The sequence below is a fragment of the Coccinella septempunctata genome, chromosome 3 (assembly GCF_907165205.1).
Source record: "Coccinella septempunctata chromosome 3, icCocSept1.1, whole genome shotgun sequence".
Lineage (NCBI taxonomy): Eukaryota > Metazoa > Arthropoda > Insecta > Coleoptera > Coccinellidae > Coccinella > Coccinella septempunctata.
This window is the reverse complement of record NC_058191.1, coordinates 43,444,146-43,459,516: the sequence shown is the minus strand read 5'-3', so window position 1 is coordinate 43,459,516 and position 15,371 is coordinate 43,444,146. Positions and strand designations below refer to the sequence as shown.

The following is a 15,371-nucleotide window of genomic DNA, read 5'->3' as shown; positions in this document are numbered from 1 at the left end:
TCCATAAATAAGGAAAAAAAAAAACAGGGAGATTTGGGCAAAGTTTTATTACATTAAAAAAAAAGATCACAAACGCATCACATGTCAGAAGTTCGTCTCCACATTCCCTGTTTCCATAGGACAATTCCTTATTTCCGTCATTTCTTCGCCATTAGTAAGATAAGATTGCAAAGTATGAGAAATCGTCCTACATCTTTTAATTTGACTTCTTTCCCGTACAGAATAATATCTTCTTTTTATTTCAGTTTGGACGTCCCCGTTCAACAAACAATAAAATAGCGCCGCTAGGAATCCCTGTCGAGAAAATTGATAAAAAACGCTATAAAGATTTGATTTTTTTACCTGAAAAGCTGAGAAGCTTTGATCGAAAAATAACCAAATCAGCTCCAGTGTAACATCTTTAGAAACGTAAAAATACAAAATTATGGATACTGTGTATGGCACTCCGAAAAGGGGGAGGAGAATCAGTGTGGCCTTCACCAATTTCCTGGAAAAAATTGTACATGCATGGAAATTAAAAATTTTTCTCGTCATTACCTGTATTTCACCCTTCTCTGCTGTACAAATATAGAGCTCAATTTTAGACAGAGTATCCTCACAATCAAAAGGAAAAGAATGAAGTTTATCTGAAAAATTTACACCACAACAATAACATCAATAAAAAACAGAGTAGAGTCAATTAATGTGAAAACAGAATTAAATGTAAAACAGAAAAATATAGAACAACTTACTATCACAGTGGCACCTGTAGGTATTTCTAACAGTAAAGTAGTCTTGTCTTCGCGTGTCCAACAACAAATACTTTTGTTTAATATTCTCAAAATTACCCATGGTATGACAAATATTAGTGGAATAGCTGAAAGGATTTGATATTTCATTGCAAATATTCAGTATTTTAGAAAATTAGGATAAAGGTGTTATAAGATCAGTAAAAACGTGAATTATTATGAAAAAATGTACTTACTCCATCCAGAAATGGCATAAAATTTAACACTAGTTTTATCCGAAAAAGGTTTCAGGAACAACAAGTTGTGCAAGTAAATTCCTTCCATCAGAATCATCATATAATTCGTCAATATGAAATATTGCCTGAAGCTGATCACTGCTTTACAGAACCAATACTGAAAAAGGTGGATAGATGTACAATCTCATATATATCTTAATCATCCTTCTATCCTTCATTTCAAGAAATAACAAACACTAATTTCAATTAATTATTTCTACCGAATATTATAAGAGGCAAAATTTATGGAGTTGCTATAATCTTTGATAAGAGGAGTTAAATTCCTGCTTTAAAAGCTATATCTTACTTCATATAAAAGAAAAATCTTACTGTTGATATTTGAAAATGAAGACCTTGAGCTTCCGGCGTCGATGTATCTACAAACAAAAATCTAGCCTTCAGATAGAGTATATCTTTCAGGATCGACATAAAGCATCTCATGATTGACGAAAAGAACAAGTGCATGTGAAGATAATTCCTAGAACAATGTAATCTCCTAGAAAAAAAAATATTACATAACATCTCATATTGTTAAGAAACTTAAATTTATACTTCAAATAATAAAAAATCAACAACGAGACAACGAGGGAAGAAATTGAAAATCCATATCCCACATGAGAACATATTCTTAATATGGGTATCCATTTCAAATAAATCTGTTCACTCTCAGATATATAGCGGTGGAATTGGCCGCACTGACTATAGTTGGCTGCAACGTTGTTCTGTATCGTAAGCCATCTTCCAGATTCTTGGCAGAGCAGAGTGGCATAGCCCTTGAAATAAAACGATCAATTCATTCCTTATGTACCAAATTTCGGTGAAAACAAAATTCAAAACTCATTACTAGGTTGAGAAATCATCAATGTTTAAATCTATTCAAAAAAGCCCGCGCTTTGATGTATCAGTTGCGTCACTCATATGAAACACTCCCATTGGTTCTTCCAAATGTCATGCACAGATCACAGAGATTACTGAATATATATCACGTAATAATTTTCGTTTCCGTTAAAATTTAGGAGAATAGTTTTTTCTCGAATTTATTTTTGTAGGTATCAATATTGTTACTTACCTCGTAGGAAGGCCGATATACACTAGAAGAACAAGATTGTTGAGCAATTTCTCCAGCGCGTGTTTCAGCCCAGCACATAATCCCATCGTGAAAGGCCGGGCAAAATTTCGTTTTCCCAAAGTGATCATCATCAGGCACGGTTGTGTTCTTTAAACACTGCTCCTCGATTTTTTTCAACGAATCGAGAGTTTTATTCCAGAGAGATGTCATTGTTTCTACACTGCACAGATTTAGGTATTATTTAGCAATGTAAAATGATACCCATGAAGCAGAGGCGTCTGTCGTTATATTTCATATTCTAATATTTCTAATGGTGTTTACCAAGGAAGCAACAACAAGTAGAACTCTCCGGAATTGATGAGAGAAAGACAAGTATGGTGATAAAGGGGCGGAATGAAATAGCGTAAACATAATAAAGTTAAAGCTATTCAATCAGGAAAAACGCTTTTCAGAAAAATCCCTTTTTCCTATACGTAGTACTGATCGAACCATACGTATTGAATAATCAAGGACAATTTATGTGTTGATTATTATTCGAATAATGCTGAATCATAATCAGCTTTATTTAAAATTCGAATTCGTGATGCGATATATTTTGCGGATAATTTATCCTTTCGCTTGTGAGAAACGATTTTCCATCTCCTTTTCGCAAATGTTTAGTTTAATCTTATTTCTTTCAATCATCATGCAATTTAGAAACAAAGATTGAATTTCCCGCTAATGAAACTATTTGACAGGCGGTTTTTATTTTTTAACCTAACAACTGACAACTGATATCTGGCGCGGAAATTGACTTGGGAAATTAATGAAATATTTTGTGTTGTATTGTGAACTGAGGGAGCTAAAAACCTCATAATCCTTAAAAGCAAGAAATTATGCTGTTCTAATCAAGAGATAGTGATATAATTTTCAATATGCCACCCTTGAAGATAGATCGTATATTAAGCTTCAGCAGTGAGGACAAGGTACACACAACTATTCTCATTTCCTAATTTCTTATGCTTATTCATCTTTTTTTTTGTAAGGTGCACGTCGCCAATAACTTACTAGGAAACAACACATCTTTGAAGTGGAAATGCGCTTCTCCTGGTGAAAAACAAGCAACTTTGTGTTTTCAATTGGAGGAAGCTTCGGTGATAACTGGAATTGATATAGGTAATGAGCACTCAGCCTATATTGAAGTGTTGGTTTCACGATCTGAGATGAATGGTGACTATAAATCTTTTCTCGTCATGTCATCTTTCATGTCTGCCATTGAATCTCGACAGAGTACGAATATAAATAGGGTGAGAATGTTCAAAAAGAGTGATTTTTCAAAACCCGAGTGTGACGAGAAATGGGATAGGATTAAGCTTGTTTGTACTCAACCCTTCAATAGGCATGTACAATACGGTCTGTCGTTTATTAAATTCCATTCAAATGAAGCCAAAGAAAAGGATAATAGCAGTGACAACAAATTGGGCAAATTCACATTGAGACCCGAGTCCCCAGTAGAATTGGGAAATGGCTCTTTATTTGCAAGACGAAAAGAGTTGGAAGTGGACAAGGATAAACCTTTAACAGGTAAAAGATATTGAGTCTAATGAAGAAACTATTTCCTAACTAAAGCTTGCTGTTGCATAGAAATTAATTCAACATTATTTTTGTGAACTGAAGGTTACATAGAGAATTAATAGTTTTCTTCCTTACCTAGCTGCTGCTGCAATAAGAGCTGCTACTTCTAGTCTTTTGAATGATCGTAACAGTACACCAGTCCGTAGTCCGAAATTGTTACCGAATTGTTTGCGAAATTCCACTCCAAAAACTAAAACTAAAGACGCATCTTCGTTGGAATGTTCTCCGAAACCAAGAAACAGAAATGAACTATTCTATACCGAAGATGAGGAAAAACCTAACGACAAGATTGACAGATTAATCGAACAGAAAAATGCGGAAAAAATTAAACGTATCGAAGAAAGTAACAAAAATACACCACAATCTAAAAATAAAAAAAGAAGTGAAAGTAGTGATAAAATTAGAAACGAAACAGAAAAAAAAGGTAAGACACCGTCGAAGGATGAACCTTCTGCGAGTAAAGTGGAGAAGGAATCTTTCAAGAGGAAACCTCAGGATGTGGCTGAAAATTTACCAAAGAAAATAAAACCTGCAATGTTAACGAAACCCTTCGAGAAACTCTTGGAGGATGTTGTTCTTGTGATAAGTGGCATACAAAATCCTGACAGAGCAACACTGAGGGGGAAAATACTGGAGATGGGGGCCAAGTATAAGCCGGATTGGGATAATACTTGCACGCATTTGGTGTATGTTGGTTGTCTGATCCATTATTCTAATAATAAAGTGTTACCGACTAAAATTTTATTCTTTAATTTGTTCTTCGTCTAGTGAAATAAGTAATAAGTGATGCATAATTCACTTCACATGGTTTGCGAATGGTCCAAAGGCACTTTATTGTGCTTTCAAGCAATGGACAGTCAAAATTGAAAAAATATATGTCAGATGTCTATAACTGTCAAATAATGTTGGTAGCACTTTATTTGAGTTAACCTATATGTCAAATTTGAGTTCGCTTATGGTGTACCAACACAAAAATATTTATTTTCAGTTGCGCTTTTATGAACACTCCGAAATTCAACCAGGTTAGGGGTAAGGGAAAAATTGTGACGCGAAAATGGGTGGAGGAATGCTTTTCACAGAGGAAAAAAATTCCCTGGAGGAGGTACGCTTTGGACAGGCAAGAAAAGAATAAGGACGAAAGTGAAGACGAAATCTGGGAAAAAATTGAGGATGTTAGGACTGTTTCGCCCCCAATAGAAAATGAGAGACAGGACTTTGGTTACGATGATGATCTGATGTAAGGAGGAATTATCTAATTGTTTTAAGTTGTGGACTAAATTGATTTTCAGAGAACCAGCATCGGACACAGAAGATATAATCGAGCAAATTCGAGCATCAACTTCAAAAAATATACAGGGTGATTCGAAGGAGAGAGAAGTTATTTCACCAGAACCAACTCCACATTGTTCCAAGAAAATATTAGACGTTACTTCGAAAGTTACGAACTCATCAGTTGAGGTCAAGGAACAAACTGATATATATTCAGCAGAAACAGACACCGATGAAGAAACTGCTGAGAGAAAGCAGCAGGTCAAAAATAAACCTTTTGATTTCTTCAAGAATAAGCTCTTTTTTATCGATACTAATTTTGAAGATTACATCGAGGAAATGCTGAAGAACTATGTGTTCATTCACGAAGGGTAAATGGAAATTTATTTATTAATTTCTTTCGTCTTATTATGTATTTTTTTTTTCAGATCATTGGTTGATGATCCCACGGAAAACGCGGATTATTTGATTTGTGGAAAGGAGGAAGCCCCAAATTTGAGCGCGGTCAACACAAAGGCCATATGTGTGTTGCCCGATTGGATTTTTGACTGCCATAAATGCAGGCAGTTCATACCACCTGATGAATATTTTGTTTTGTGAATACAACCAATTGTTTCTATTTTTGTATATTTACCAGAATTGATTGTAAATAAATTTATATTTCGACTAATTGTTTTCATTATATTGTACTAGCGCACCCGACTGTCGTCGATTCTAGACGAGCCGAGCCCAGAGGTAAGGGAGCACTCTTATCTGGGAACCTGAGCCTCCACCTTTACCCATCTATTGCCAAAATTTGTGTTCTACCCCTACTGTTGATACGATTATGTTGGTGTGAAAACCCGGGGGGGAACTACCGTTCCCGCATTTTCCAAACTTTCGTACTGTTACTACGAATATCTGCTGGTGTGGAAGCCCTGGGTGATCAGAAAGCACTCGGAGGTGAACCGCTCTGTTTCTGCGCCGTCTTGTTTGGGCCCTAACCCATTTTAACCTAACGATGTGTCGAGGAAGAAAGAAAAAGAGCAAAGATTACGAATTTTATATTTCATATGCAAACAACGAAATCATTTTGGTCGTTTCCAAATCGCAAACCAGACAAAATACAATCTACATACAAAAAATATGTACAAAATTCACGTAAAACACGATAAGCTGAAGTGAACGCAACCCATCAATTATTATCCTGCCGTTCTTGAATTTTCGAGTGTTATAATACTTATAATTATGGTAGATTTATAAAAATCCTGGATTCAATAATTTAACTAGAATAACTATGGTGGATGATCTCTTTTGATCTTTTTTACTCTTTCCTAACTTTCCGTTTTCTAGCGTTTTCTTCTGGCGGCTTTTCCGAAGTCGAAGGGACTTCGTCCTAGAAAAAAACAGTTTTATTCACCAATCCAGATAGTTTTAAAATTATGTTATACCTCAACTACTTCTTCACCTTCCTCCTCTGCTTCTTCCTCTTCTCTGTCCTCCTCCTGTTCTTCTGCATTTATAGCTTCTTCATTTTCTTCCCCTACGTCTTCAGTCAATTCATCAGTCTTTTTCTTCTCTGCTTGACGCTGCAATTCCTCTTTCTCCTAAAGGATTAGTGGAAATGTGAAAAAATTCGCTAACTCTACCTAACTTTTTACCTTTCTAGCGGTACTACTCGGTTTACAGCAACAATATAAAATCAATACTACAGGTATGCCTAGCGCCAGGATGTACACGCCCCACAAGATCGGGTATTCCACCGTAAGGCTAGCAAGCTGATCTATCACGCTTTCCTAGAGAAAAAAATTTAAATACTTAGCAACTACAATATTTCAAAAACAGATTAAATCGAATGTGGTCAACTAATTTAACAGTTTTTGTTGTTTTTTTTAAGTACCCATTACATGATTACCAATTCCAACTCAAGCATGTAGCCTACCAATATAAATCACTTGAAAAGATACCTCTTTAACGCAAAGATACAAATAACTTATGTACATTGCGACCGGTATCATGCAATAAACGAAATACAGACCCCACCATCCTGGTTTGTAGTTGGTCGCTCTCAAAAAACGACCCCAGTAGGAAATCTTAGGCGCGGAGAAAAAAAATTATAACTTTTTTTTTAACGGGTATAAACTCGACTCAACTTACCGAATCTTTGGCGATCTTCTGACGCTTCTTCTCGAAGGTATCGGCCGACCATTGTCGAGCCACGCTGATGTCCTCCGTGATGATGATGTTGTCGAAAAGAATGTCGCGGGACATGGACCACAGCTCGAAACCGACCGCCTCCTGAAAATAGAACCAAAGGTTTGCGGAAATTCCACCTGTGACGTTAAAATTGAGCAGATCGTCGAAAGTTGAAGATATCGAATTAGAATTTCCTTTCGAAATATAATCTTGATCGAAAGTCACTTCAAGCTTAAAGCTTCCTCTACGTCCGGTTTCATAATCAAATCTAAAGTCGCTTTAATTTTAAAGCTTCCTTTAACCCATCGTCAGGTGCAAATGGATTCGTTCGCCAGCCAGAACTAACTTTCTGATCCCCCAGGATTTCACACCAGCAGATATTCGTACTAACAGTAGAGGTGGACACTGGCAAGTTAGAAAAAAAGGGAACGGTATTTCACCCCTGAATGCGTTCGATTCCCCCCGGGTTTTCACACCAACAGAATCGTAGGGTTAAAGGAAGCTTCAAAATTAAAGCGACTTTAGGTTTGATTATGAAACTGGCCGTTAGTGTCATTTTTAGTGGGGTTAAAGAAAGCTTTAAAGTTAAAACGGCTTTAGGTTTGATTATGAAACCGGCCGTTAGTAGGGTTGAAGGAATCTTTAAAATTAAAGCGACTTTAGGTTAAATTTGGGTAAATTTAGGTTAAATGATGACCATTATGTTCACCTGAAAAAATAGACTAATTTTTTTATTATTAGATTAGAATATGGTTTCATCATAGAACGCCTCAACTAATAATGAGTTCTGTGATGAAACCATAGTCTAATCTAATAATAAAAAAATTAGTCTATGGATGAAACTATAAAACGAAACACGAAAAAACGCCCGAATAACGTCAAAACCTCGAAAATATCATATAAATTTTCATTCATATCCCATGGATTTGAGAGCCGGCGACATTCCAAGGATTGTTAAATACTTAAAGCAACCGAAAGGCACAAATGTAACTTTAAAAAAATACGTTTTCAAGCGTTTAGTCGAATATTTACAAGGTTGCCAAACGTTTCCAATCTCGTCCAATGAATTTCATAAATACCGAGGCCAAAACACTACGTTCTATGTCGAATCTAACCGTCATCGCTGCTAACCTCACTTCAGTACTTTTGACAGCTGACGTAGATTTGTTTACGTTTGGTTAAATTCTCGATTTTACCCGGTTTTTTCGTCGTCTTCGGATCTACCAAGGGTTAAGAGTGTTACCTTGGCACTCTTTGATTATCTACTCACCACAGTGGTCATCTTGAAGGGCGTCTTATCCTCGAAGAAGTCCGGGTTGGGTATGAGTTTGGGCCTCCATTTACCCTTATAGTTCGGATTGTCGATGAGTGGCGCCTTCCACTTACCCTTGAACAGGGGGTTGCTGACCAGGGGCGGTTCCCAAGTACCGCAACCGGGGGCCGATGCGCACGCCGGATTATCGATAAGGGGCGGTTCCCACTCTCCGTCCATGTCGGTATCCCAATCTGCCGGTTTCTTCGCGTCCGGATCGGGGATGTGCGGCTGCTCATCGTCCAGCCATCCCTGCGGTTTCGTGGCCGTCTCGTCGACGATCTGCGCCGGCGCCTCCTCGTCCCAATCGTCCGGTTTGGTCGCGGTCGGATCCGGTATCTTCTCGCGCTCGTCCCAGTCTTCCGGTTTCTTATCGTCGGGATCTTCGATCTCCGCGGGTGGGTTCACGGCTGGCGTGAAATCGTCTAGTAAAGACCCGGAATTGACCACCTTGTTGTCTATGAGGATCTCGAAGGTGTTGTCCGGTTTCAGGATCAGAGTGTACAGGTGAGGGTTCTTGTCGTTGATGACGTCTTCCAGCCGGACGTCCGGTTTCTTGCAGTGCTTCTCCTCGATGGAACCGTTCAGGGGGTTGCGATGGTTGAAGATGAAGTGTAGCTTGTAGTCCCCTCCGCACTTATCGGGGCCGAACATTATGGTGTAGGGGGTCTTGTCGTGGAACTGCTTGAGGTTCAACTGTTGCGAGGTCTTACTCAGGAGCTTCAGATAAGCGCCTCCGCATTGTTGACCGTCTTGCAACGTGACCTCGTACTGGACGATCAGAGGTTTGTCTTGGAACACGAAGGGTCTGCTGAGGAGCGAGGCGATGGCGGCGTGTTTGGCGTGGGTCTTAAGCACCAACCCCTGATCGCCCACCAGTCCGTCCTTTAAGGGTTTCTCCACCTTCCATTCGCCCTCGTACTTGACCAGGTCTTCGGAGATGTCCTCTTTCTTCGCCTCGGACCTCACCCATCTCTTCTCCACTTTGGCGGCATCGTCGAAGTGTTCGGCGAAGTAGACGTTGCCCTTTTCTTGCACCACGGGACTTTGGTACGGTATATCTACGGAGGGTTTGGGAGGTTCGTCCTGGACGGTTTCTACGACGGCCTCGTCATCATCCTGTTGGACGAAAGAAATTAACAATTTTGAGATATTTCCCTTATTTTTAAAGATGGACCAACTTTTATGAAATTTAAAATGGCACAAGCAGAATTTTGATAGCCCTTTTAGTTCTGAAGATATAGGGTGGAATTGAAAACTCTCACTTTCTGGGCACCCCTCGTAGCTCAGTTATCTTTAAACATAAAGAAATTACAGGATTTCTTTCGTAGAATCTAATGGCGTAGTTAAGTTTTTCCTAACACTCTCTGTTTTTTAGTTATGCAGCTAACCAATTTTGTTTTAAATTAAACCTCCTGTATATTATTCTCTATGTTCTTTAGGCATGAATTTTATCAAATTCAATCAGAATTATTTTCTGAAAACAAGAACAGAAGAACAGAATATGAATATTTTATATTGTGAATTAGAAAAACCAAAATAAGAGAAATTTTTCACTGATAAATAGAAAAAGTATGCACCAATATGAAGACTTGCTTGAAAAAAGTTTTGCATCTTGAAACTTTCAGCTTTCTTCATTCTTCTGTTTAATTTAGATTCAGAATAGAAAGTTGAAATAACTCGAAAACTTAAGGAATAACCCTTTGTGTGAAAATTAGGTAGTTTTAAAGAGAAATTTCACTAATTAGACATATTAAAATTATATTTCCGTTTCTAGCTTAACTCATGAAACTCTTAATATGTTTTGAATATTACTCATCATTCTTTATGTAATGTACAGAAAGTTTTTTAGAATACCCAAATTTTTTTTTTGCCTTAGTGAAGGAATTTATATTACGTGTTGCATAAATTTCAACACTTCCAACAAAAATATAGAAAATAACGCATGTTAATAATGTTTCATTTGTCAAAAATAAAAATTGCATCATTATACAGTTTTTTCTGTCTTCGAATGAGAAATGAATTGAAGATTTTCAGCGAAAACGAGGTAAACCTCGAATCAATTTCAAAGTATGAATGGAATAACCTTCCTCTCCAACGGAGGACAAAAGAAAAGGTCATAACCCCAATTTCCAATAGAAAAGATTTTTCACAATTCACAACTGTCCTTGAGATTTTATCAGAAGGTAGTTGGTTTTTATTATTTCCAACTTTATCACGGATATTACTAGTTTTACTAGATGAACATTCAAAATATTTCGAATTTTCTGCAATTTCTGACAAACAAGTCATAAAAAAAAATTGTAAACAAAGAGTCATAAATTGAATTTTAAAAAATAAGTGATTAACTTTGAAATCAGTAGTTATAGTCCAATAGATCGGATAATTCTTGTCCAAATTACCATAATTAAAATTTGATTATAGTATGCATGAATTCGAATTTTTTCCAACTTTAATATTGCCGTATAACGAGTCTGAACATTAGTTTAAAATGCTGAAAGATAATTTACCTTGATTTTTCGATTTCACTTCTAATTAATTTGATAACAGAGTAAACTTACCCTGGTGCATTATACCATGATAAGAAATAGAACAACCTTCAGATAAAGACTAAAGATAAGATAAGGTTGATGGTACTAGTTCAATAATTTAGGAATTTCTTAAGAACCAAATTTGAAATCTACAGGCAGAAAATGAAATTGATTCAATGAATTGATCACTTTTGTTAGCTCTTCCCACATATATCTACCCTAATCGAATGATATCGTTAATTTTATGCAAGAATGGGATGTACCAATTAAATAATTAAAAAGTTTATTACAAATTAAAAAAAGGTACTTACTGTGTTAGCAGAGGTGCTGCTCAATGCAAGAAGCAATCCAAGTATAATACTTAATATTCTCATCTTATAATATCCAGTGGCATATAGCCTGAAAAAAAAATGACTTCACCAAAATATTCCTGCTATCATTAACACCTATCTCAATGCCGGAAGAAAAAATATCGAGCGGTATTGATATCAGGAAAAACAGTGAAATTTCTCTAACCTCGAATATACGTTCACCGATCCCTATGCGGAAAGTATGGAGGAAAAGTGGAAAGCACAACACCAATTCGAAAATTACGACCTAAATTTCTGTTAATTCAATTGATTCCGATTGTAATCCAATTTTTCAGAAGCGAATTGTTTGACGAATCAAAATTGGATACGTACGTATAGACTCTATGACTGTCACCGAACAACAATGCAACATGCAACCGAGCAAACTCTGTCAAGAATCTGACAGTGTGGCCTCAGCATCGGGATCCGACCAGAAAGTAAAAACCATAGAATATGATTATAGTGGGGAAAACTGTGATATTTTTTCTCGGTTGGATTATGCTACGAAGAATGTAACAAATATGTTCAATAATGTATTAAATTATTAGATAGATAATAGATAGATTATGATTGATGAACTGAGCTAAGTTTTCTTGGAGTCATGTCAAAGTTTGATCCAGCAATCACCGGAGCACAAGAATCAAAATTTCAAATCTGTATGTTCATCTTAATAATTTTGAATTTCTATTGTTTTGGGAAGCACAATTGAAGAATGGGTTATGGATTCTGAATGAAAAATAATTCTGCGTCGCTTGGTTTATATGGAGGATAGACAGATGTAAGAATAATACCTAATATCGGAGAAATGGTTAGCGCATCCACCATTTAAGTCAAACTAACTTTTTATCGCTAGTTTGACCATTCAGATAATCTCTCGCATTACCTCTCTGTTCACAAGTATCCATCTGAAAAAATGGAAGAAATTTTAAATAAATAAGCCTTGCCGAATGAAAATCTTGTTCAGAAGTGGTAGAGAATTGCAATTACAACTTGCATATCTGAAAAATGTTTGCGTTGAATTGGCCTTTGCTCTTTTAATTTATAAAACAAAGCAAATACAGAGATCCTGATATTTTCGTGAATGAGTATTGTTATGAGTGTTGTACGAACAACACGAAGGAAGATAACGAAATGAAAAAACCCATATTAAGTTATCTCTTTAATATCCTTGTATTTTGTGTAATTCAAACTTTTTTATGCGATGTGAAAGCAAATAATGGACTTAAACCAAACATAATTCTCATAGTTGCCGATGATTTGGTGAGTTTGAATAATTTTAAAGTTAATAAAATCAAAGATGACGCTTTATCTGCGCTTCCGGAGTTCAGGACCACACTCAGCCCAACTTACTCATCTTTATCTTTATAAAAGATTCCTGATTCATTTTGAATTCAATAATATATTCACATGAAGCCTGAATTATCACTTGGGAACTACAGTTTTTTCATCTTTTTGGCCACTCCTTTCAGATTTTGGGTTCCCTAATGAATTTATTAAAGAGATAAACGGATCCATCGCTACTTCTGATTCTTTTGTAAGGTATTGAATCTGATATAGGAATTTTTTTACTGCTTTCATCAACAGGGATGGAATGATGTTGGGTTCCACGGTTCCTCCCAGATTCCCACTCCCAATATAGATACTCTTGCGTATTCGGGTATCATATTGAACAACTACTATGTAAATCCAATATGTACCCCATCCAGAAGTGCACTATTGACTGGAAAATATCCAATTCATAATGGAATGCAGCATGGAGTTATAACAGGCACTGAGCCCAGAGGTCTTCCTTTATCTGAAAAACTCCTACCAGAGTACCTCAGGGAGCTTGGCTACCGGAATCACATAGTGGGCAAATGGCACCTTGGGAGCTATAAAAAAGTGTATACCCCAACTTTCAGGGGGTTCGATAGTCATTTGGGTGAGTTATTTACACACTTATCTATATATTTTTTTGTTAATATCTCACGATATCAATTTGTACAAGATCTGAATTTTCACGAGTATGAATTGTTTCAAAGGCTTCTGGATAGGTCATCAGGATTATTTCGACCACACTATAGAGGGTTGGCGAAGGCAAACCTGGGGCTTGGATATGAGGAGAAATATGGAGGTGGCTAAAGATCTCCACGGAAAATACTCCACCGATATTTTCACGAATGAAGCTGTGAAAATTATCGATAATCATGATGTTACCACCCCCTTATTTCTCTATCTAGCGCACGCAGCTGTTCATTCTGGAAACTCGTATAACCCCTTGCCAGCGCCAGATGAGTACGTCTCCAAATTTTCCTACATCAAAGACTATCCAAGGCAGAGGTTTGCTGGTAAGCTACAACAAAACTCCTCGAAGCTTATACGACTTATTATCAAAATTGTAATTCCCCCAGAAATTTTCACAGTCCCTCAAAAATACACGAATGAATAAAATTGGCCATCCATCGTTTTTCTAAGGAACTAATGGAGGTAACTCTATTACTTCTGATACGAAGGAGATGTCCAAGATTACGATATTTTTGGCGGAAGCATCTTCTTCGTATTTACTCATGAAACTGATCGTATAGCATATTCAGGTATGATGAGCAAGCTCGACGAATCTGTTGGCGACGTTATCAGTGCCCTCCAAGAGAAGAAAATACTCAATAACAGCATCATAATATTCACAACCGACAATGGAGGAGCAGCTGCTGGTTTCAACGAGAATGCAGCTTCCAACTTTCCTCTTAGAGGTGTGAAGAGCACCCTTTGGGAAGGAGGAATTAGAGGTAGTGCCTTGGTTTGGAGTCCGTTGTTGAGGGCCAATGTATCCCACAGAGTTTCTCAAGATTTGATGCACATAACCGATTGGTTACCGACGATTCTGGATGCTGTGAGTGGAGGATCAAGAGAGAAGAGGTGAAATTCTGATTATTGTCTTTGGATGAACAAGTTGAAACTTTTCACAAAGTTGCCTTATTATAGAATTCTGATTATTTTAGCAAAACTACAACTTTGGATGGTACAAGTATGTGGAAAACATTTTCGGAAGGCTTCCCTTCTCCTAGAGAAGAAATACTGCATAATATCGATGATATATCCGGACTTTATTCATTGATGAAAGATTCTTGGAAATACTTGAAAGGTAAAAATATTTCAAGCGATTTAACTCACGAACAGCTGAATCTATCAGCCTAGATTTTTTATGTATTCAGGTGATTCATACGGAGGAGAATGGAACGACTGGTATGGTCCATCAGGAAGAGATTACAAATATAATTTCACCGCCTTGGAGCAATCGAAAACGTACAAAATCCTCAAGTCGATAAATAGCATTCCGGATAAGGTGAAAATAAAAGAAATAAGAAAGAACGCTACAATATCCTGCTCTCCAAACTCTACTCCTCACACTGAGTGCAAACCAGCGGAAAAGGCTTGTTTGTTCAACATAAATCTTGATCCATGTGAAAAATATAACGTCGCTGACAGGTGAGGCGGTTCTGGTATGATTTTTTCAAAGGATAATCGGGAATTTTTTTCGCAGGTTTCCAGATGTTGTAAAGAAATTGGAGGAAATCTTGCAGAGATATAACGCAACTGCTGTTCCTCCAGGAAATCTTCCGTTTGACCAAAGGGGAGATCCAAAGTATTGGGATTATATATGGACCAATTTCGGGGATTATTTATAATCTCTGTAAAAATTAGGCACGTGTTGGAGTGTGACTTATTCAACCAAACGTTGAAATCTTGTAGAAAATTCATTCTCAACTGGTTTTTATATTAATAAAAGGACAAATAAATGATTGTTTCACTTTCTGAGTCTAAAGATCTGAAAACTTCAACGATTTTTACATTCTGTACTCAAACTTACCACCTAACAGTGTTCAGAACCGGATTTGTCCAATTGCCTGTAGTTTACAGGAAGTTAAATTAGTGCTGATATAACATGTGTGGGAAATAAAGAGTATATTTTAATGACGATGTGAAAATGTGAGACTATAGGGTGTATTGGATGGCACATGAGGAGGTAATTTCTATTTTTTTTCTTGGAAACCAGAAAACTGTCATAAAT

The 15,371-nt window shown here is 36.8% G+C and overlaps 4 protein-coding genes across 5 annotated transcripts; 2 read left to right on the top strand and 2 right to left on the bottom strand.

The window, feature by feature from the left end:
* Positions 1-32: 32 nt before the first annotated feature.
* LOC123309952 (parathyroid hormone/parathyroid hormone-related peptide receptor-like) lies at positions 33-2,549 on the bottom strand. The gene is made up of 8 exons (XM_044893264.1): positions 2,073-2,549; positions 1,556-1,776; positions 1,334-1,499; positions 965-1,121; positions 732-856; positions 538-626; positions 343-487; positions 33-294 (listed from the first exon to the last, which is right to left on the bottom strand). The coding sequence occupies exons 1-8, from the start codon at positions 2,280-2,282 to the stop codon at positions 85-87; spliced, it is 1,323 nt and encodes a 440-aa protein (XP_044749199.1). The 5' UTR covers positions 2,283-2,549; the 3' UTR covers positions 33-84.
* Positions 2,550-2,839: 290 nt separating this feature from the next.
* Positions 2,840-5,621, top strand: LOC123309951 (DNA repair protein XRCC1). The gene is made up of 6 exons (XM_044893263.1): positions 2,840-3,037; positions 3,098-3,635; positions 3,766-4,372; positions 4,675-4,923; positions 4,976-5,326; positions 5,384-5,621. The coding sequence occupies exons 1-6, from the start codon at positions 2,987-2,989 to the stop codon at positions 5,553-5,555; spliced, it is 1,968 nt and encodes a 655-aa protein (XP_044749198.1). The 5' UTR covers positions 2,840-2,986; the 3' UTR covers positions 5,556-5,621.
* A 364-nt stretch (positions 5,622-5,985) lies between these two features.
* On the bottom strand, positions 5,986-11,698 carry LOC123309705 (calnexin-like). 2 transcript variants are annotated; one of them, XM_044892931.1, is made up of 7 exons: positions 11,657-11,698; positions 11,285-11,372; positions 8,401-9,561; positions 7,092-7,232; positions 6,596-6,730; positions 6,386-6,541; positions 5,986-6,330 (listed from the first exon to the last, which is right to left on the bottom strand). In XM_044892931.1, exons 2-7 carry the CDS (start codon positions 11,345-11,347, stop codon positions 6,259-6,261), a joined length of 1,728 nt encoding a protein of 575 aa, XP_044748866.1. In that variant the 5' UTR covers positions 11,348-11,372; positions 11,657-11,698; the 3' UTR covers positions 5,986-6,258. The 2 variants fall into 2 exon arrangements, with proteins under 2 accessions (XP_044748866.1, XP_044748865.1); XM_044892930.1 differs by having other exon boundaries at positions 11,490-11,695.
* Positions 11,699-12,332: 634 nt separating this feature from the next.
* LOC123309253 (arylsulfatase B) lies at positions 12,333-15,099 on the top strand. The gene is made up of 7 exons (XM_044892267.1): positions 12,333-12,583; positions 12,908-13,244; positions 13,345-13,650; positions 13,897-14,218; positions 14,302-14,444; positions 14,515-14,788; positions 14,844-15,099. Exons 1-7 carry the CDS (start codon positions 12,455-12,457, stop codon positions 14,986-14,988), a joined length of 1,656 nt encoding a protein of 551 aa, XP_044748202.1. The 5' UTR covers positions 12,333-12,454; the 3' UTR covers positions 14,989-15,099.
* Positions 15,100-15,371: the final 272 nt, after the last annotated feature.